The sequence below is a fragment of the Pipistrellus kuhlii genome, unplaced genomic scaffold, assembly GCF_014108245.1.
Source record: "Pipistrellus kuhlii isolate mPipKuh1 unplaced genomic scaffold, mPipKuh1.p scaffold_m20_p_32, whole genome shotgun sequence".
NCBI lineage: Eukaryota > Metazoa > Chordata > Mammalia > Chiroptera > Vespertilionidae > Pipistrellus > Pipistrellus kuhlii.
In genome coordinates, this window is record NW_023425532.1 from 1,339,040 (window position 1) to 1,361,067 (window position 22,028).

General features: G+C 54.3%; 2 protein-coding genes across 4 annotated transcripts; both read right to left on the reverse strand.

Moving 5' to 3' along the window:
• Positions 1-4,083: 4,083 nt before the first annotated feature.
• Positions 4,084-21,626, reverse strand: LOC118731774 (erythroid transcription factor). Of its 3 annotated transcripts, XR_006739527.1 has the most exons (8): positions 21,510-21,626; positions 17,125-17,363; positions 16,277-16,648; positions 16,028-16,173; positions 15,363-15,488; positions 14,390-14,807; positions 8,833-8,837; positions 4,084-4,116 (listed from the first exon to the last, which is right to left on the reverse strand). XR_006739527.1 is itself a non-coding variant. In XM_045570393.1 (7 exons), the coding sequence occupies exons 2-7, from the start codon at positions 17,342-17,344 to the stop codon at positions 9,315-9,317; spliced, it is 1,236 nt and encodes a 411-aa protein (XP_045426349.1). In that variant the 5' UTR covers positions 17,345-17,363; positions 21,510-21,626; the 3' UTR covers positions 9,173-9,314. The 3 variants fall into 3 exon arrangements, 2 of the variants coding, with proteins under 2 accessions (XP_045426349.1, XP_036316503.1); XM_045570393.1 differs by lacking the exons at positions 4,084-4,116; positions 8,833-8,837 and adding an exon at positions 9,173-9,512 and having other exon boundaries at positions 14,634-14,807; XM_036460610.2 differs by lacking the exons at positions 4,084-4,116; positions 8,833-8,837 and having other exon boundaries at positions 14,302-14,807.
• On the reverse strand, positions 4,168-6,264 carry LOC118731703 (erythroid transcription factor). Its single transcript, XM_036460452.1, has 4 exons — positions 5,850-6,264; positions 5,641-5,747; positions 4,981-5,106; positions 4,168-4,527 (listed from the first exon to the last, which is right to left on the reverse strand). Exons 1-4 carry the CDS (start codon positions 6,262-6,264, stop codon positions 4,168-4,170), a joined length of 1,008 nt encoding a protein of 335 aa, XP_036316345.1.
• Positions 21,627-22,028: the final 402 nt, after the last annotated feature.

The window sequence follows — 22,028 nt, forward strand, 5'->3', positions numbered from 1 at the left end:
GGGATGGGGGCAGGGGGCGGGGGAGAGGGACAATTCCCTCCCACCCCGGGTCTAAATAGCCCCGCAGGAGGCGGGTTGGTCCTCCTAATCTCCCTTTCTCATTCTTCACCATTTCCTACCGGGCTGTAGGCTGGGGCCGGAAAGATAAGCGGTCTGGGGTTCAGCTTCGCTGACTAACAAACAGATTGACAGCCCCACCGCCCACTGGCCGGGCCCTCTAACCCTCCTGCAAACCCTAGCTTCGGCCTTCCTTTCCCTTCCACTCTCTCACTGCCTGAACGAGTCTTTTGTCCCAGTGGGAGAGAGCACAGCCAAGACCTTTAACCCCCCACATACTCCAAAGAGCACACAACCGTACAAGACACACCGAAGAACCCTCTGAGGCCGTGATGCCCGCCAAGTAACAGAGCAGGGAGCCTTGGAAGGGTCAAGGCCCGTTTTTCTGGCTAGTCAAAAGAGAGGAGCAGAGGTCCGCAAGCTTTTTCTACAAAGGACCAGATAGGACATATTTTAGGCTTCGTAGGCCACATATAGCCTCTGGCATCTTCTTCTTTCTTTCCCTTTAAAAATACAAAAAGTGGCTGCAGACTGGCTTGGGCGTGAAGCCTCTAGTTTGCTGATCCCTGCAACAGAGTCTTTGGTTCCCTTCTAGGGACTGAGTCCGTGTTCCTTTTGTGTGAGGGGTGAGGACAGATTCGTGGACAGGGTCCCGTCTCTTCTGGTGTTTTTCTACTGGGTCAAGTAAATGTCCCTGTCCAGCCCTAACCAGTTTGGCTCAGTGGACAGAGCATCGGCCTGCGGACTCAGGGGTCCCAGGTTCCATTCCGGTCAATGGCGTGTGCCTTGGTTGCAGGCACATCCCCAGTAGGGGCTATGCAGGAGGCAGCTGATTGATATTTCTCTCTTCAATGTTTCTAATTCCTTCTCCCTCTGTAAAAAATCAATGAAATATATTTAAATAAATAGTGGGGCATGTGCAAGAGGTGGCTGATTGATGTTTCTCTCATCAATGTTTCTAATTCCTTCTCCCTCTCTGTAAAAAAAAAAAAAATCAATGAAATATATTTAAATAAATAGATAAATGTCTCTGTACAGAGTGAGGCTAGGGATTCCTACAGTTTCTGTAATGTTCTTCCACTGAACCAAGCAGGGGTTTCTATATAGGACAAGACGGATGTTTTTATTTTTATTTTATTTATTTACTTTTTTAAGACGGATGTTTTTAGAAAGCTCCAGACTGTGGGTTCCCATAAACATTCAGGATGGGGCTTCTTACACTGCATTGTATGGCTGGTTGGTGCAGTGCAGGCTCAGTACAGGTGTTTCTGTACAGCTTCAGAGCTGTGTTTATACAGAACATAAGATCAGATATACATGTCCAGATTCAGTCAAAAGATGATTATTAGTGAGCTTAATTAGGCTACCTGTTGTAACAAACAAGCCCAGAATCTCAGGGTCTTAACCAGTAAATGTTGGTTTCTTGCGCATACAAAATCCAATGTGAATATTTATTGCTGGTTATTCATGGACCTAGGCAACTTCCTTTTTGTGGCTGTGTTCTCCTTTGAGTCCTTGGAGTTATCGCTACTCAGCTGGTAGATGAGAAAGGGAGGATTCTGTGAGAGGTTTTTTGTCTTTGTTATTTCTCACCAGATGATATTATTCCATTGATTCTTAGAGTGGAAGGGGGGGAGGGAAAGAGGGAGAGAGAGAAAAATCAATGTGTATATGAGAGAAACATCAACATGAAAGATACACATCAATCCCTTGCCTCCTGTAACTGGGGCCAGGGTGGAGGGTGGGGGGTCAATCCTGTAACCCAGGTAAGTGCCCTTGACTGGGAATTGAACCAGAGAACCTTTGGTGCACAGGCCCATGCTCTAACCACTGATCACACCAGCCAGGGCCCATGAGAGATTCCTATGGGCCAGGCCTGGAAATTGTGTATGTCACTCTGCTCACTCCATTGATCAGAACTGTCACATGTCCACCTGTCCTTGTAAGGGGGGGCTGGGAAAGTGAGTGAGTCAGGAAGAAAGGGGAACAGGGTTGACAAGCCTATAGCAGTGTCTGCTTCAGGATTCTGTAGGCTCCCCAGAGCTATGCTGTTTCATGTGGGAGCCACTGGCCACAGTCAGGACAGTGGCTCCTGCACAAGGTGAGGGTAAGGCTTCCAGAACAAGGCTGTCAGAGAGAGTCTCATCGGGGCTCCTGTACAGGGTCAGGAGAGTGTTTCCAGAGGGCAAGTTCCGGGGTTCCTATAAAAGATCAAGTCAGAGATTCCTGAAACCAGTCAAGTTATGGACTTCTGTTGGAAGTCAGGGAAAGGTTATGTGCAGAATCCGGTTATAGGCTCCAGCACTGTTATAGACAAGGCTTCCTGTAGAGGGTCAGGCCATGGAGCCAGGACAGGGATATGTCAGCAAGCCCTGCACAGTGTCTGGGTAGGGGGTCCTGTGCCAGGTGAGGCTGTAGGCGCCTGTATAGGCTGAGGGCTGAACTTAAAGCAGGGAGTCAGGCTCAGGAAAGGTTTTCCATGTAAGTTCAAGACTGAGGTTTGTGTTGAGAGTTGGATCACGGGTTCCTATGGACTCTGTGGGGTGGGGCGTAAAGTAGGGATTGTGCGCAGAGTGACCTCAGGGCTCATTGTCAACAATGGAAGCAAGGCTCCTGAACTCAATCCGGGTTCCCAAAGAGTTTGCAGATGAGGGTTTCTTATTTTTTAATGTAATATGTTTTTATTGATTTCAGAGAGGAAGGGACAGGGAGAGATAGAAACATCAATGATGAGATAGAATCATGGATCGGCTGCCTCCTATACACACCTCACTGGGGTTCCAGCCTGCAACTTGGGCGTGTGCCCTGACCAAGAATACAACCTTGTCTTCCTGGTTCGTAGGTGAATGCTCAACCACTGACCCACACTGGCAGGACTAGAGTGTTTTTTCAGGTGTTCATGGACGAAAGCAGCTGAGCCTTCCAGCCGTTGTTGAGCACAGTGAGCACTCAGGAGACGATGCTGCTTGCGGTCAGGAGCCTCTGGGCAGTGTGGAGGCCAAGCCACGGAGCATGGCTCAGCCCTGTGCCACCAGCTGTGTGGCCCTGGGAGAGCCACTTACCCTGTCTGGGTTAGGATGTCTCCTGACTCCGTGCAGGCTCCGATGTGGGGGTTTGTTCCATGGAAGAACAGACCCCACTTTAGGGGGAGCAGTTCACTCAGGTCAGTAGTGTGTTGGGAGGGAGTTGGCACTGGGGAGCTCCCCACCTGTGGGCTCTAAATATCCCCCCTAGAAATTATTTTGTCTCCAAATCTCCCCCTCCTTCTCTACCATTTCCCACAGGGCTGCATCAGGGATCTTCTCTCTCTCTGGGCTGAGAGAGAGAAGAGATGAGTGACAGAGGCATAGTGACAGGGCACATGACACGGGATACGCTCACACACACATGTTGTCACACAAGCACTGCCCTTACCAGACCCTCAGAGACCTCCTGACATGCTGCTAGGTCTCCACATTCCATCCTATACAGTCCTTGCTCAGCATTCCAGAAATGCTTGTTTACCAGATGCTGAGCCTGGTACACATGCTGTGCCTGGTACACCGTCTCCGACCCATCCTGCGTGCAGTCACATGAGCACAACCTCACATGCTGCCTCAGCACACCCCGTTACACACATACCGCCATGTCCTCTCATTCAGTCACGTGTGCCCTGCTTCTCACAGTCGCCTGGTGTCAGGCACGCCATCTCTCACCCCCTCACCCCATGGTCACCACCGCACAGAGCACTCGGCCACCACACAGTCTCCGCCCATGACGTGTGCATGTACAGGCCATTTCATACACCCTGGTTGCTGTCACATGTGGTTTCACATACATCATGTTATACTTGCACATCACAACCCGCTATCATGAAGGGTCACGGGTGCTGTCTCTCACAGCCTCACGCCACCATCAGAGAATCACAGGCCCATTGCACGGCTCTTTATTCAGTCCCACTCAGACCCACACCTCCAACTTTAGGACATGAGTGCTTTATTTCACAAATAAAGCTTTATTTGACAATCCAGACCAAAGGCTGTGGGGGCCCAGAGGGTTGGGCTGTAGAGGGACTGCTGGCTCATTGTAGAGAGGGACCCCAACCCTGCTCTGGGGACATGCTCTGTGTGCTCAAGGGCTGAATGGCGCCTCCACAGTGCTGCTTGTGGTGGGAAGCATTGGGCCTGTGGGGAAGGACCCCGTGGGTGAGCCCAACAGGGGCCCGGGGAAAGGCATGAGGTGGCTGACAGGCCCTGACAGCACCACGGGGCCCAGGCCTTGGTAGAGCTGGGCAGTGCCAGGTGGGCCCAATGTCAAGCCTGAAGCCACCTCCCCACAATTCCCCCCATCGCTGTCCCTGTCCATGGAGCCATCCGCTGGCCCATCAGCTGGTCCTGGGCCTCCCAGACTTGACGCTGGCTTCTTTTTCTGTGATGCCTGCTGCTTTCTAGTCTTTACAGCATCCTTCTGCATGATCGCTGGTCGGTTCGCCTGAAAAAAGGGAGACCATGAGTGTTCCCCAACCTCAGACTTTGGCCTCTGTGTCTCCACCCTTCCCACCCCACTCCTTAAGAATAGGGAACTGGGCCAAGGGCTAGGGGAGCAGGCCCCAGCTGTGGCACAGATAATGCCTAAGGAATCATGAGCTTGTGAGGCCCTAAGCTGGGGAAAGGCTGGGGGAGCCTCTAGCCATAGGACTAGCTGATGGCTGGAGGGGAGGAGGAAGGAGATGAGAAATGGCCGAGAGAGAAGGAGCAGGAGGGATAAGGAAGTCAGGGAGGAGATGGAAGTGCAGAGAAGAGAGGGATGGGGGGGAGGAGGAGGAGGGAGAATAACAGGAAGAGAGGGAATGGAGATAGGAAGAATACAGAAAGGAAAGGAAGGAGAAGGTAGGCAGACTTAGTGGGATGGGGGAGGGCGCAGGTTCCAGGAGGCAGGGCACACCTGGTGTCGCTTGTAATAGAGTCCGCAGGCATTGCACAGAGGTTCTCCACTGGCATTCATCCGCCACACTGCCGTGGTGGTTGTCTGGCAGTTGGTGCACCGGGTACCTGCCCGCTTGCTGACCTTCTGGAGGCAGCAAGAATGTGAGGGTCAGTGCACTGGGTGGGTGGAGGACACAGGAGGTGAGGGTCAGGGTGAAGGCAGGGCTTCCTGGATGAGAACCACAGGCACCGTTGGGGACAAGGAGTAGACTGAGGGTTCTCTAAGGGGCGAGGACATGGCCTCCTGTCCCGGGGCTTTCCAAATGGGGTGGGGGCTGCATCAGTGGTTCTCAACGTTGGCGGACACTGGACGCACTTGGGGAGTCGGAAATAATCCTGATGCCCCGGCAGTGCCCCAGACCAAGTAAATCAGCCCATCTAGGGAGGGCCCCACGGTGATCCCAGTGTGCAGCCAAGTATAAAAAAGGCTGTGCAGGGAGTGGACACGTGCCTGCTTGCAGCCTGAGTGTGGGCTGAGGGTAGACACTCCTGTACAGAGCTGGGTCCCTGAGTGGATGGGGCAGGGTGGGGGTCGGGGTTCTCAGAGTGTGAGGACAGAGATCCTGCAGGGAGTGGGAACAGCAGTGCCTGGGAGAGGGGATAGGGCATGGGGTCTTACCGGGCGCTTTTTGAGCTGGTTCTGCCTATTGATTGTCTGACCCTCTGCATCACATTGGTACCACAGCGAGGCGGCCGTTGCTTCACAATTTTCACACTCTTTGGCCTCTGGTGTTGTGGACAGGGAGAAAGAGGGATGCAGGCTCAGCACAACTTTTCCTTGGACCCGCCCCCTACCTCAACCTCCCTGTTCCTTTTGGGGGACCTCACCACAGGTGGTCATGGGCAGGGTTCCAATAAGATTGGTGGGCAAATAGGCCGATGGATTCGGGGAGCTTTCGGTGGGAGGAAAGAAGCCCCTTGGAAAGTCAGGGGCCCCGGAGGCACTGGTCGGGACAGGAATGGAGGAAGGCACTGCCGGTGCCATGGTCAGCAGGTCCAAACTGAGTTGCTGTGTTGTTACGGTCTCTAGGATGGTGCTTCTCGCATAGGAATCTTCTGAGACCTGGGGGTCATCGCTGGTGGGGCACACAGTGGAGGACAGGTAGACCCCAGTGTTGCTATAGGCCCAGCTGGTGTATTGTGAGCCCCCTGGGGTCTCCTCCATACAGTTGAGCACCTGGTAGCCTGTTGAGGGGGTGGGTATGGGAAGGAAGAAAGAAGGGGACAGAAGGTCTGACACCATCCTGCTTTCAGGGTGCAGTGGTAGCCAACAGCCCCAGCATGGTGCCAACCTCCCCACCTTCCCATAGGTTGCCAGAATAGCTGCTGGCCCTGAGGGACTCCTGGACCTGAGCCCCACTGGTCACCCTGGCAGCTGTAGTCACCCGAAGCCACTTCCCAATGGACTTTGACCAAAACTGTGTGGAGCCCCATGGGCCACTCAACAACAAGGGCCACCCCCACCTACTTACTGCATTCTTTCCTGATGAGGCCTTCTCGGGATATACATTCCCAGGCCTGCACATACGTAGACAAATTGGTCCACATAGCCATGTGAAGGCTTCTGGCCTTTTCCAAAATGGCTTCTTTGTTGGGTTCTACCCTAGCTAAGGGTCTCCCTGGCAACACCAACAGCATGGAACCCTGCCAGGAAAGCCAGTGCAGCAGCAGCCTGCGTGTGCTCTGACTAGGGCCAGGGGTCAATCCTATAACCCGGGTATGTGCTGTTGACAAAGATTGAACCCTCGACCCTTTGGTGCACAGGCCCATGCTCTAACCACTGATCACACCAGCCAGGGCCCACGAGAGATTCCTATGGGCCAGGCCTGGAAATTGTGTATGTCACTCTGCTCACTGCATTGATCAGAACTGTCACATGTCCACCTGTCCTTGTAAGGGGGGCTGGGAAAGTGAGTGAGTCAGGAAGAAAGGGGAACAGGGTTGACAAGCCTATAGCAGTGTCTGCTTCAGGATTCCGTAGGCTCCCCAGAGCTATGCTGTTTCATGTGGGTGCCACTGGCCACAGTCAGGACAGTGGCTCCTGTACAAGGTGAGGGTAAGGCTTCCAGAACAAGGCTGTCAGAGAGAGAGAGAGAGAGTCTCATCGGGGCTCCTGTACAGGGTCAGGAGAGTGTTTCCAGAGGGCAAGTTTCGGGGTTCCTATAAAAGATCAGGTCAGAGATTCCTGAAACCAGTCAAGTTATAGACTTCTGTTGGAAGTCAGGGAAAGGTTTTCTGCAGAATCCGGTTATAGGCTCCAGCACTGTTATAGACAAGGCTTCCTGTAGAGGGTCCGGCCCTGGAGCCAGGACAGGGATATGTCAGCACGCCCTGCCCAGTGTCTGGGCAGGGGGTCCTGTGCCAGGTGAGGTTGTAGGCTCCTGTATAGGATGAGGTCTGGACTTAAAGCAGGGGGTCAGGACAGGCGCCCCACCACAGGTTCAGGAAAGGTTTTCCATGTAAGTTCAAGACTGAGGTTCATGTTGAGAGTTGGATCACGGGTTCCTGTGGACTCTGTGGGGTGGGGCGTGAGGTAGGGATTGTGTGCAGAGTGACCTCAGGGCTCATTGTCAACAATGGAAGCAAGGCTCCTGAACTCAATCAGGGTTCCCAAAGAGTTTGCAGATAGGGGTTTCTTTCTTTTTTTTTATGTAATATGTTTTTATTGATTTCAGAGAGGAAGGGACAGGGAGAGATAGAAACATCAATGATGAGATAGAATCATGGATCGGCTGCCTCCTATACACACCTCACTGGGGTTCCAGCCTGCAACTTGTGCATGTGCCCTGACCAAGAATCCAACCTTGTCTTCCTGGTTCATAGGTGAATGCTCAACCACTGACCCACACTGGCAGGACTAGAGTGTTTTTTCAGGTGTTCATGGACGAAAGCAGCTGAGCCTTCCAGCCGTTGTTGAGCACAGTGAGCACTCAGGAGACGATGCTGCTTGCGGTCAGGAGCCTCTGGGCAGTGTGGAGGCCAAGCCACGGAGCCTGGCTCAGCCCTGTGTCACCAGCTGTGTGGCCCTGGGAGAGCCACTTACCCTGTCTGGGTTAGGATGTCTCCTGACTCCGTGCATGCTCCGATGTGGGGGTTTGTTCCATGGAAGACCAGACCCCACTTTAGGGGGAGCAATTCACTCAGGTCAGTGGTGTGTTGGGAGGGAGTTGGCACTGGGGAGCTCCCCACCTGTGGGCTCTAAATATCCCCCCTAGAGATTATTTTGTCTCCAAATCTCCCCCCTCCTTCTCTACCATTTCCCAGAGGGCTGCATCAGGGTTCTTCTCTCTCTCTGGGCTGAGAGAGAGAAGAGATGAGTGACAGGAGGGCCCATGGACAACCCCAGGGTCTCAGGCTGGCCTTCTGCCCTTCTTGCTGGCTGCCATTCCAGCCCCACTCCTTCCTCCCATTCCTGCCCTGAACATGTCTTCTGTCCCTGGAGGTGGGTCCCTAGCTTACAGACTGAAACTATATATATTGATGCCTCCACAAGCACGTGCACAGAGCTGCTCACCCTGTCAGACACTCAGAGGCACGGAGACAGGGCACATGACACGGGATACGCTCACACACACATGCTGGCACACAAGCACTGCCCTTACCAGACCCTCAGAGACCTCCTGACATGCTGCTAGGTCTCCACATTCCGTCCCACACAGTCCTTGCTCAGCATTCCAGAAATGCTTGTTTACCAGATGCTGAGCCTGGTACACATGCTGTGCCTGGTACACCGTCTCAGAACCACCCTGCATGCCCAGTCACATGAGCACTACCTCACATGCTGCCTCAGCACACCCGTTTACACACATACCCCCACTTCCTCTCATACAGTCACGTGGGCCCCGTTTCTCACAGTCGCCTGGTGTCAGGCACGCCATCTCTCACCCCCTCACCCCATGGTCACCACCGCACAGAGCACTCGGCCACCACACAGTCTCCGCCCATGACGTGTGCATGTACAGGCCATTTCATACACCCTGGTTGCTGTCACATGCGGTTTCACATACATCATGTTATACTTGCACATCACAACCCGCTATCATGAAGGGGCATGGGTGCTGTCTCTCACAGCCTCACACCACCACCAGAGAACCACAGGCCCATTGCACGGCTCTTTATTCAGTCCCACTGAGACTCATACCTCCAACTTTAGGACATGGGTGCTTTATTTCACAAATCTTTGACAATCCAGACCAAGCGGTATGGGGGGCCCAGAGGGTTGGGCTGTAGAGGGACTGCTGGCTCATTGTAGAGAGGGACCCCAACCCTGCTCTGGGGACATGCTCTGTGTCCTCAAGGGCTGAATGGCGCCTCCACAGTGCTGCTTGTGGTGGGAAGCATGGGGCCTGTGGGGAAGGACCCCGTGGGTGAGCCCAACAGGGGCCCGGGGAAAGGCATGAGGTGGCTGACAGGCCCTGACAGCACCACGGGGCCCAGGCCTTGGTAGAGTTGGGCAGTGCCAGGTGGGCCCAATGTCAAGCCTGAGGCCACCTCCCCACAATTCCCCCCATCGCTGTCCCTGTCCATGGAGCCATCCGCTGGCCCATCAGCTGGTCCTGGGCCTCCCAGACTTGACGCTGGCTTCTTTTTCTGTGATGCCTGCTGCTTTCTAGTCTTTACAGCATCCTTCTGCATGATCGCTGGTCGGTTCGCCTGAAAAAAGGGAGACCATGAATGTTCCCCGACCTCAGACTTTGGCCTCTGTGTCTCCACCCTTCCCACCCCACTCCTTAAGAATAGGGAACTGGGCCAAGGGCTAGGGTAGCAGGCCCTAGCTGTGGCACAGATAATGCCTAAGGAATCATGAGCTTGTGAGGCCCTAAGCTGGGGAAAGGCTCGGGGAGCCACTAGCCATAGGACTAGCTGATGGCTGGAGGGGAGGAGGAAGGAGATGAGAAATGGCCTAGAGAGAAGGAGCAGGAGGGATAAGAAAGTCAGGGAGGAGATGGAAGTGCAGAGAAGAGAGGGATGGGGGGGGGGGGACGGGGGAGAATAACAGGAAGAGAGGGAAGGGAGATAAGAAGATTACTGGCACGGAAAAGGAGAAGGTAGGCAGGGTTAGTGGGATGGGGGAGGGCGCAGGTTCCAAGAGGCAGGGCACACCTGGTGTCGCTTGTAATAGAGTCCGCAGGCATTGCACAGAGGTTCTCCACTGGCATTCATCCGCCACACTGCCGTGGTGGTTGTCTGGCAGTTGGTGCACCGGGTACCTGCCCGCTTGCTGACCTTCTGGAGGCAGCAAGAATGTGAGGGTCAGTGCACTGGGTGGGTGGAGGACACAGGAGGTGAGGGTCAGGGTGAAGGCAGGGCTTCCTGGATGAGAACCACAGGCACCGTTGGGGACAAGGAGTAGACTGAGGGTTCTCTAAGGGGCGAGGACATGGCCTCCTGTCCCGGGGCTTTCCAAATGGGGTGGGGGCTGCATCAGTGGTTCTCAACATTGGCGGATACTGGACGCAATTGGGGAGTCGGAAATAATCCTAATGCCCAGGCAGTGCCCCAGACCAAGTAAATCAGTCCATCTAGGGAGGGCCCCACGGTGATCCCAGTGTGCAGCCAAGTATAAAAAAGGCTGTGCAGGGAGTGGACGGCGTTCCTGCTTGCAGCCTGAGGGTGGGCTGAGAGTAGACACTCCTGTACAGAGCTGGGTCCCTGAGTGGATGGGGCAGGGTGGGGGTCGGGGTTCTCAGAGTGTGAGGACAGAGATCCTGCAGGGAGTGGGAACAGCAGTGCCTGGGAGAGGGGATAGGGCATGGGGTCTTACCGGGCGCTTTTTGAGCTGGTTCTGCCTATTGATTGTCTGACCCTCTGCATCACATTGGTACCACAGCAAGGCGGCCGTTGCTTCACAATTTTCACACTCTTTGGCCTCTGGTGTTGTGGACAGGGAGAAAGAGGGATGCAGGCTCAGCACAACTTTTCCTTGGACCCGCCCCCTACCTCAACCTCCCTGTTCCTTTTGGGGGACCTCACCACAGGTGGTCATGGGCAGGGTTCCAATAAGATTGGTGGGCAAATAGGCCGATGGATTCGGGGAGCTTTCGGTGGGAGGAAAGAAGCCCCTTGGAAAGTCAGGGGCCCCGGAGGCACTGGTCGGGACAGGAATGGAGGAAGGCACTGCCGGTGCCATGGTCAGCAGGTCCAAACTGAGTTGCTGTGTTGTTACGGTCTCTAGGATGGTGCTTCTCGCATAGGAATCTTCTGAGACCTGGGGGTCATCGCTGGTGGGGCACACAGTGGAGGACAGGTAGACCCCAGTGTTGCTATAGGCCCAGCTGGTGTATTGTGAGCCCCCTGGGGTCTCCTCCATACAGTTGAGCACCTGGTAGCCTGTTGAGGGGGTGGGTATGGGAAGGAAGAAAGAAGGGGACAGAAGGTCTGACACCATCCTGCTTTCAGGGTGCAGTGGTAGCCAACAGCCCCAGCATGGTGCCAACCTCCCCACCTTCCCATAGGTTGCCAGAATAGCTGCTGGCCCTGAGGGACTCCTGGACCTGAGCCCCACTGGTCACCCTGGCAGCTGTAGTCACCCGAAGCCACTTCCCAATGGACTTTGACCAAAACTGTGTGGAGCCCCATGGGCCACTCAACAACGAGGGCCACCCCCACCTACTTACTGCATTCATTCCTGATGAGGCCTTCTGGGGATATACATTCCCAGGCCTGCACATACGTAGACAAATTGGTCCACATAGCCATGTGAAGGCTTCTGGCCTTTTTCAAAATGGCTTCTTTGTTGGGTTCTACCCTAGCTAAGGGTCTCCCTGGCAACCCCAACAGCATGGAACCCTGCCAGGAAAGCCTGTGCAGCAGCATCCTGCGTGTGATCTGACTAGGGCCAGGGGTCAATCCTATAACCCGGGTATGTGCTGTTGACCAGGAATTGAACCAGAGACCCTTGGTGCACAGGCCCATGCTCTAACCACTGATCACACCAGCCAGGGCCCACGAGAGATTCCTATGGGCCAGGCCTGGAAATTGTGTATGTCACTCTGCTCACTGCATTGATCAGAACTGTCACATGTCCACCTGTCCTTGTAAGGGGGGCTGGGAAAGTGAGTGAGTCAGGAAGAAAGGGGAACAGGGTTGACAAGCCTATAGCAGTGTCTGCTTCAGGATTCCGTAGACTCCCCAAAGCTACGGTGTTTCATGTGGGAGCCACTGGCCAAAGTCAGGACAGTGGCTCCTGTACAAGGTGAGGGTAAGGCTTCCAGAACAAGGCTGTCAGAGAGAGAGAGAGTCTCATCGGGGCTCCTGTACAGGGTCAGGAGAGTGTTTCCAGAGGGCAAGTTCCGGGGTTCCTATAAAAGATTAGGTCAGAGATTCCTGAAACCAGTCAAGTTATGGATTTCTGTTGGAAGTCAGGGAAAGGTTTTCTGCAGAATCCGGTTATAGGCTCCAGCACTGTTATAGACAAGGCTTCCTGTAGAGGGTCAGGCCATGGAGCCAGGACAGGGATATGTCAGCAAGCCCTGCACAGTGTCTGGGCAGGGGGTCCTGTGCCAGGTGAGGCTGTAGGCGCCTGTATAGGCTGAAGTCTGGACTTAAAGCAGCTGGTCAGGACAGGTGCCTTCCACAAGTTCAGGAAAGGTTTTCCAAGTAAGTTCAAGACTGAGGTTCATGTTGAGAGTTGGATCACGGTTCCTGTGGACTCTGTGGGGTGGGGCGTGAGGTAGGGATTGTGTGCAGAGTGACCTCAGGGCTCATTGTCAAGAATGGAAGCGAGGCTCCTGAACTCAGTCAGGGTTCCCAAAGAGTTTGCAGATTTCTTTTTTTTTATGTAATATGTTTTTATTGATTTCAGAGAGGAAGGGACAGGGAGAGATAGAAACATCAATGATGAGATAGAATCATGGATCGGCTGCCTCCTATACACACCTCACTGGGGTTCCAGCCTGCAACTTGGGCGTGTGCCCTGACCAAGAATCCAACCTTGTCTTCCTGGTTCGTAGGTGAATGCTCAACCACTGACCCACACTGGCAGGACTAGAGTGTTTTTTCAGGTGTTCATGGACGAAAGCAGCTGAGCCTTCCAGCCGTTGTTGAGCACAGTGAGCACTCAGGAGACGATGCTGCTTGCGGTCAGGAGCCTCTGGGCAGTGTGGAGGCCAAGCCACGGAGCCTGGCTCAGCCCTGTGTCACCAGCTGTGTGGCCCTGGGAGAGCCACTTACCCTGTCTGGGTTAGGATGTCTCCTGACTCCGTGCATGCTCCGATGTGGGGGTTTGTTCCATGGAAGACCAGACCCCACTTTAGGGGGAGCAATTCACTCAGGTCAGTGGTGAGGTGGGAGGGAGTTGGCACTGGGGAGCTCCCCACCTGTGGGCTCTAAATATCCCCCCTAGAGATTATTTTGTCTCCAAATCTCCCCCCTCCTTCTCTACCATTTCCCAGAGGGCTGCATCAGGGTTCTTCTCTCTCTCTGGGCTGAGAGAGAGAAGAGATGAGTGACAGGAGGGCCCATGGACAACCCCAGGGTCTCAGGCTGGCCTTCTGCCCTTCTTGCTGGCTGCCATTCCAGCCCCACTCCTTCCTCCCATTCCTGCCCTGAACATGTCTTCTGTCCCTGGAGGTGGGTCCCTAGCTTACAGACTGAAACTATATATATTGATGCCTCCACAAGCACGTGCACAGAGCTGCTCACCCTGTCAGACACTCAGAGGCACGGAGACAGGGCACATGACACGGGATACGCTCACACACACATGCTGGCACACAAGCACTGCCCTTATCAGACCCACAGAGACCTCCTGACATGCTGCTAGGTCTCCACATTCCGTCCCACACAGTCCTTGCTCAGCATTCCAGAAATGCTTGTTTACCAGATGCTGAGCCTGGTACACATGCTGTGCCTGGTACACCGTCTCAGACCCACCCTGCGTGCCCAGTCACATGAGCACTACCTCACATGCTGCCTCAGCACACCCCGTTACACACATACCGCCATGTCCTCTCATTCAGTCACGTGTGCCCTGCTTCTCACAGTCGCCTGGTGTCAGGCACGCCATCTCTCACCCCCTCACCCCATGGTCACCACTGCACAGAGCACTCGGCCACCACACAGTCTCTGCCCATGACGTGTGCATGTACAGGCCATTTCATACACCCTGCTTGCTGTCACATGCGGTTTCACATACATCATGTTATACTTGCACATCACAACCCGCTATCATGAAGGGTCACCGGTGCTGTCTCTCACAGCCTCATGCCACCACCAGAGAACCACAGGCCCGTTGCACACCCACCTACCACGGCTCTTTATTCAGACCCACACCTCCAACTTCAGGATACGGGTGCTTTATTTTACAAATCGTTGACGGTCCAGACCAAGGGGTGTGGGGGGCCCAGAGGGTTGGGCTGTAGAGGGACTGTGGAGAGGGACCCCAACCCTGCTCTGGGGACATGCTCTGTGTCCTCATGAACTAAGTGGCGCCACCACAGTGCTGCTGGTGGTGGGAGGCATGGGGCCTGTGGGGAAGGACCCTGTGGGTGAGCCCAGCAGGGGCCCGGGGAAAGGCATGAGGTGGCTGACCGGCCCTGACAGCACCACGGGGCCCAGGCCTTGGTAGAGATGGGCAGTGCCAGGTGGGCCCAATGTCAAGCCTGAGGCCACCTCCCCAAAATTCCCACCATCGCTGCCCCCAGCCACCACCATATAGCCACCCGCTGGCCCATCAGCTGGTCCTGGGCCTCCCAGACTGGAACCTCGCTTCTTTTTTCCTTTTCCTGATGCCTTGCGGTTTCTAGTCTGGATCCCATCCTTCCGCATGGTCAGTGGCCGGTTCACCTGATGAAAGAGAGGCCATGAGTGTTCCCCAGCCTCAGACTTTGGCCTCTGTGTCTCCACCCTTTCCACCCCACTCCTTAAGAAAAGGGAACTGGGCCAAGGGCTAGGGGAGCAGGCCCCAGCTGTGGCACAGATAATGCCTAAGGAATCATGAGCTTGTGAGGCCCTAAGCTGGGGAAAGGCTGGGGGAGCCTCTAGCCATAGGATTAAATCAGTGGTCGGCAAACTGCGGCTAGTGAGTCACATGTGGCTCTCGAGCCGTGGTTTGCCACTTTGTTGGCTAATGAATTTGCCAACCACTGGACTAGATGGAGGGGAGGAGAAAGGAGATGAGAAATGAGATGAGAAATGGTGGAGAGATAAGGGATCAGTAGGGATAAGGAAGTCAGGGAGGAGATAGACGTACAGAGAAGAGAGGAATGAGGAGGAAGGAGGAAGGAAGAGAATACAGGAAGAGAGAAAAGGAATATAGGAAGAATACAGGAAAGGAAAGGAGAAAGAAGGGAGGATTGGTGGGATGGGGGAGCAGTGGGGAGGCTAAGAGGCAGAGCACACCTGGTGTAATTTGTAATAGAGTCCGCAGGCATTGCACACAGGGTCCCCACTGGCATTCCTTCGCCACAGTGTCGTGGTGGTTGTCTGGCAGTTGGTGCACTGGGTACCTGCCCGCTTGCTGACGATCTGGGGGCAGAAAGAATGTGAGGGTCAGTGCTTGGGGGGGGGGGGGGGAGGACACAGGAGGTGAAGGTCAGGGTGAAGGCAGGGCTTCCTGGACGAGAACCACAGGCACCGTTGGGGACAAGGAGTAGACTGAGGGTTCTCTAAGGGGCGAGGACATGGCCTCCTGTCCCGGGGCTTTCCAAATGGGGTGGGGGCTGCATCAGTGGCTCTCAATGTTGGCGGACACTGGACGCACTTGGGGAGTCAGAAATAATACTGATGCTCAGGGAGCACTCTAGACCAAGTAAATCAGCACATCTAGGGAGGTTCCCACGGTGATCCCAGTGTGCAGCCAAGTATAAAAAAGGCTGTGCAGGGAGTGGACACGTGCCTGCTTGCAGCCTGAGTGTGGGCTGAGGGTAGACACTCCTGTACAGAGCTGGGTCCCTGAGTGGATGGGGCAGGGAGGGGGTCGGGGTTCTCAGAGTGTGAGGACAGAGATCCTGCAGGGAGTGGGAACAGCAGTGCCTGGGAGAGGGGAGGGAGGCCTGGGGTCTTACCAGGCGCTTTTTGGGCCGGATGAGGGGCCTGTTTTGCCCATTCATCTTGTGATAGAGGCCACAAGCATTGCACAGGTAGTGGCCTGTCCTGTCTCGCCGCCACAGCGGAGTGGCTGTCGCTCCGCAGTTCACACACTCCCTGGCCTCTGGTGTGGTGGAGAGAGGGGAAGAGGGATCCAGGCTTAGCCCAACTTTGCCTTGGACCCCATCCCCCTCCTCAACCTCCCTGTCCCTTTTGGGGAACCTCACCACAGGTGGCCAGGGGCAGGGTTCCACGGAGCTTGGGGGAGGAATAGGCTGCTGGATTGAGGGGGCTTCCGGTGGGAGAGAAGAAGTTATTGGGAAAGTCAGGGCCCCCGTAGGCACTGCTGGGGACAGGGATGGAAGAAGGCACTGCAGGTCCCAGTGTCAACAGGTCCGGACTCAGTCGCTCTGTCTTTAACGTTTCTAGGAAACTGCCTTTTCCATCCGGATCTTCTGAGGCCTGAGGTGGGGAGTCCTCGCGGGTGGGGCACACAGTGGAGGGAGGGTAGAGCCCCGTCTTGCCATAGGCCCAGCTGGTGTATGGTGGGCCCCCTGGGATCCCCTCCATACAGTTGAGCAGTGGGTACACCTGGAAGACTGATAGGGGTTGGGTATGGGAAGGAAGAAAGAAGGGGACATGAGGTCTGACGCCATCCTGCTTTCAGGGTGCAGTGGGACCCAACAGCCCCAGCATGGTGGCCAACCTCCCCACCTTCCCATAGGTTGCCAGAACAGCTGCTGGCCCTGAGGGACTCCTGGACCTGAGCCCCACTGGTCACCCTGGCAGCTGCAGTCACCCGAAGCCACTTCCCAATGGGCTTTGTGGGGCCCCATGGGCCACTCAACAACGAGGGCCACCCCCACCTACTTACAACATTCATTCCTGATGCGGCAGTATGGGGATGTACATTCCCGGGTCTGCACATAGATAGGGAACATGGTCCACATAGCCTCGTGAAGGCTTCCGGCCATTTCCAAGATGGCCTCTTTGTGGGCTTCTACCCTAGCCAAGGGTCTCCATGGCAACCCCAACAGCATGGAACTCTGCCAGGAAAATCACCCAAAGGAGGTACCTGGGGAGTGTCTGTAGGCCTCAGCATCCCTGTAGTAGGCCAGTGCAGCAGCTGCAGCCGAGGCGGTGTTCTGGGCAGTGGAGGAAGCTGCTGCATCCAAGCCTTCAGGCCCCGAGGGGAAGAAGACCCCCGACTCTGGTAGTGAGGACACTAGGGCAGGGTCCACAAACTGGGGCAGGGACTCAGAGGTCCCCAAGGCCCCCAGGCCAGGGAACTCCATGGGTCCTCTTAGGGTTGACCTGTGAGGACAGGAGGGGTCCTCAGACACTGAAATCATTCCCCTCCCCTCTCTTCTCCACACTCTCTTTCCTCCTTTCTCCTCCCACTCAGTCTTTATATCCCTCCTTTCCATCTCTATAGGTCCCTTCTCCCCTCCCCTCCTCTCTTCCCTTGCTGCTCCTACCTCATCTCTCCCTAGTCTTCTATAATACTCTATCCTCTAACTCCCCATCCTCTCCTTTCCCATTCTCCTCCCTTTCTTGACTCATTTGTTTTTTCTTCTCCCTTTTTCCTCTCCCTCCTATACCCCCTTGTCTTCCTTCCTCTCCTCTTCCTCCCTCCCTTTCCTTTTCTTCTTCCTCCTGCTCCTTCTCTTCCCTTTCTTCTCTTTCCTCTCCCTCCTCCCTCCCTCCCATCCCTTCTTTTCCCTCCTGTCACTCAACTTCTCTTCTTTCTTCTCTCCTCTCTTCCCTCTTCCTTCTCTTTCTACTCTTTCTTCCTCCTTACTCCCCCCCCCTACTCTTCCCCTTCTCTTCCTCTCCCTTACCCCCTCCTCCTCTCTCCCTGGTCCCCTTTCTCTTCTCTTCTTCTATCTCTTCCTTCTTCTCTCCTCTCCTCCCCCTAAGCTACCTCCTATCCCCTTTCCCCCCTTCTACATCTCTCCTCTCTTCTCTCCCCCTTTTTCTTCATCCTTCTCTTTCTGCTCATCTTTCTCTCTGCTCATTTCTTTCCTCCTGTCCTCTTCCTCTTCCTCTTCTTTTCCTGCCCCATCTTCTCTTCCCTCCTCCTCTAGAGGAGTCTGGGTTGGGTGGGATGGAGTGTAGAATTAGAGTCCCATGAACCCCTTGGTCACCCCCTTGGACAAGGGGGTTCACCCTCTTATGTTCCCCAGTTTCATCCGTATCTGCTGCATCTGGCCTTCTGACTTTCTCAGAAACCCCAAGGTTTCCGGTTTGACTCCCCCCTCCCCCACCCCAGTTGGGTCTGCAGACAGAGTTCCTCCCTGATCCATGCTGGGGGGGTCAGTACCCCCCACTGCTTATCTCTACCATCCCCGCCCAACTTTTGAAATCACCCCAAGGCCACTGGCTTCCTCTGAGAAGGGGGACAGGTGGGAGGTGTTCCCTTTACCCATAGCCACTTCCCTGGGGAGGCTGGCCATAGTTCTGCTTTCTGCTTCCTTCAGCCCCCACCGTCCCCAGGCCTCAGTTTCCCCATTTGCCAGATAGGTGGTGACGGGGTCAAGCTAAGACCTGTGAGATGGCAGCTTGGTCTGTGCCCCTTTGCCACCACTCTGTATGTATCACTGTCTCTCCGGGTCTTTTTCTCTAACACTGTTCCTCTCTCTGTATTTCGTATCATTTCTATGCTACCATGACATTCACTGCTCTCTCTTTCTCTGTAAATGTCTAGTGGTTTTCCCTCGTTTTGTCTTTCCATGTCTCTATCTCTATGATTCTTTCTATCCATCTTTATCGCTGTCTTTAAAAAAAAAAAAAAAAAAAAAAAAAAAAACCTAAAAAAAAACCCAACTCTTTATTGTTGAAAGTTTTACATATGTCTCCCTTTTCTCCCATTGACCTCTCCCTGCTCGCTCCCGCCCCCAGCACATGCTCTCATCCCCCTACTGTCTGTGTCCATTGGTCATGCTCATATTGCATGGGTACCAGTCCTTTGGTTGATCTCTTAACTGCCCCTTCCCCTGCCTTCCCTGAGGTTTGATGTATCTCTCTGTCTTTTTTAAAAGTATGTTTTTATTGATGAGGGAGAGACAGAGACAGAGACAGAGACAGAGAGACAGAGAGAGAGGGAGAGAGAGAGAGAAACATCGACCAGGGAATTGAACCTGCAACCCCTCAGTACATGGGACAACACTCAACCAACTGCGCCACACCAGCCAGGGCTATCTCCGTGTCTTTTTATCTCTTTTTGTTTCTCCTTTTCTTAGTTTCCTTTATATCTTTTTCTCTTTCTCTTCTCTCTCCCTCTCTACTCATATCTACATCTTTCACATTCTGTCTCTTTCTGCTTGTTTGTCTCTACCTGCTTTCTCTCTCCCTGGGCCCTCTGGCCTTATTTCCATATGTTCTATTATCTCCATATCCTGGACCAGACCCCACTGCACATAGCTCCAGGTGTAGACCCAGGCAGTACCCCTGACCCTGACTTGTCCTGTGAACCTAAAGTGTCCCTGTCTGTAGGATAGAGTGATGGAGATAGAATGGAAGGCCCCTTCAAGCCCCTGCTTAGGTGAAGGGTTGGGCCCGATATTGGGATTATGCTGGTAAAGAGATGGCCCTGTGGATATGCCCATAACCAACCTAGACACCAGGGTCTCTTCCCAGGGAAGGGGTCTTGTCTCCTCATCTCATCCTCCATCTCTTTCATCTCTGTCCCTCCACGATTCTAGTTGTGAGTCTTTCTCTATCCCCCACACCCCCGTTCTTGTCTCACTCTCATTCCTGTTGGTCTCCTGCTCTCCTGCTGTCTATCTCATTCTTTCTGAGTCTCTGTTTCTCCTTTCTCTCTCTGCACATCTCTCTTGCTCTTTTTTTCTCTATTTTTCTCCTCATCTCTCTCTGTTTCTTCCTCCCTTCTCTCTTTGTGTCCCTGTGTGTCTTGCTTTTTGCATCTGTCACCACTGTTCCTTTATCCCCTCATCCACACCTTATTACCCCATAACCTCCCTCCAATCTCCTCTGACCCCCTGCATCTGACACCTTGGTGGGTCTAGGGCTGCCCACCCCTCTCATGGCAGGGGCCCAGTCCTCCCCCCCTGCCCAGTTATCACTCTCCAGACAGAGATAAAGTTTATCTCAAGGCTGGGGGATATGAAAGCTCCTTATCAGCTGCCCCACTAGAGTAAGTCTGCCCCAACGGGCAGCAGGCAGCAGGCCGGCACCCTCAACTCTCCCTCGGCCCAGCCCCTCGCCCAGCCCCTCACCCCAGGTAAAGTCCCTACTGCAGCCCTTAAGGGAGGGTCTTTCAGGACAAGGGAATAGAGATGGGGTCTGAGGGCAGATGGAGTCCTAGGAGGGGTTGGGGGTCAGATAGGGGTTGAGGAGTCAGGGTTTTGGGGTTTCGCTATGGGGCCTTGGAAAGCAGGTACGGGGTTTGAGAAGAGACCACCTTGGAAGGTCACACTTTGGGTCCATAAATAGGTTGGGAAGCGGAGACAAGCTTGAGGATCAGGGTGAAGTGTGAGAGTCAGAGAGAAAGTTGAGAAGTTAGAGATGCAGTTTGGGGGTCAGAGATGGATTCTGAGTGTCATGGAAAAGTTGGGGGATCCAAGAGTTTTAATGGAGCAGAGATGCAGTTTAGGGGGTCAGAGATGGGTTTGGTCAGGCAGAAAAGTGTCTGATGATTAGAGTTGGGTTGTGGGAGCCTAGGAGGAGCTTCAGAACTGGAGTAGAGAAAGGTTTGGGGCCAGAGAGGCCTGGTGGACAGACATTTGGGGGCTGAGATGGGGTTTAGGGAAGACAGACAAGAATTAATGTGGCAGTACAGACTTGGAGAAGTAGACGGTGTTTGGGGTGGCAAAGGCATTTTGATGAACAGGCAAGGATTTTGGGAAGACAGATGGTTTTGGGGGATCAGAGAGAACTCACTGGGAACAAATACAAGGTTTGAGAGTCAGAGATGGGAGTAAGAGGATGGAGCTAGGGTTTGGCGGGCCAGAGATAGGTATGGGGGTCAAAGGGAGAAATTAGGGCAGAGGCATGGATGTTGTAGAGCAGATAGGGCTTGGGGAGCAGAAATAGTTGGTGCGGGAGAGTGAATTTTGGGGGAGAATTTGTACACAGAGACCAGTTCAGGTGAGGGAAAATCAGATCTGGGGCAGAAGTAGGATTTGGAGGATAAAAACATGTTTTAGGGGCAGAGATGAGGTATGGGCGCATTAAGGGATCAGAGGACGTAGACATTTTGGAAGGTGTAGATGGGAGTCAGGGCAGAAAGTGGGGTAGAGGGGTAGGTCTGGGATAGGAATGGGGGCTGGAAAGGCAGAGGTAGTCTGGAGGATCTACTAAGGGTTCAGAGGTGGTAGACACTGTGGGGACCCCGGGTAGGATGGGAACCTGAAGCAGGCTAGGGGGATAGCCTTGAGGTAAGGGGCAGCAGGCCTGGAGCTTGCCTTGCCGGGGACTCTCGGAGGGGCTGAGACTGACCTGCGCTGGTTGGTGCAGAGGGTTCAGCTGCTTTGGGGATGTGGCGAGCTCTGTGATCCCAGGGGGTGTCCTGCCTGGCCTTGGCCTTTGAGGCTCCCTTCCTCCTTCTCTCCCTCCCTCCCCTCTCCCTCCTCCCTCCTCCCCAGGGAGTGGCTGGTGCAGCAGTGGGTGGGGCAGACCAGGGGAGGGGGCAGGCCTCCTGCTGGTGGGGTACCTCTTGGACAGTGGGGACCCTCCTCCATCCCATCTGCCCACCCCATGGATTCTTGGACCCTCTTTGATTAGGGCTCCCATGGACTTCAGTGTCCAACCAAACAATATGGGCTGAAGCCAAGATAAAACGAAAATAGCAGATGTGGTTTCGTGACTTTGCTCGGCTTTCCAGTGGATGTTTGTAAAACTCCTACTATGTGCTGGGCCAGGTGTGGGCTGGGCACTTATGCATGTGAGTCTTGCTGGCCATAGGAATAGGAGGGGAGTGACTGTACCCATTTTGCAGGCAAGAAGAATGAGAGTCAG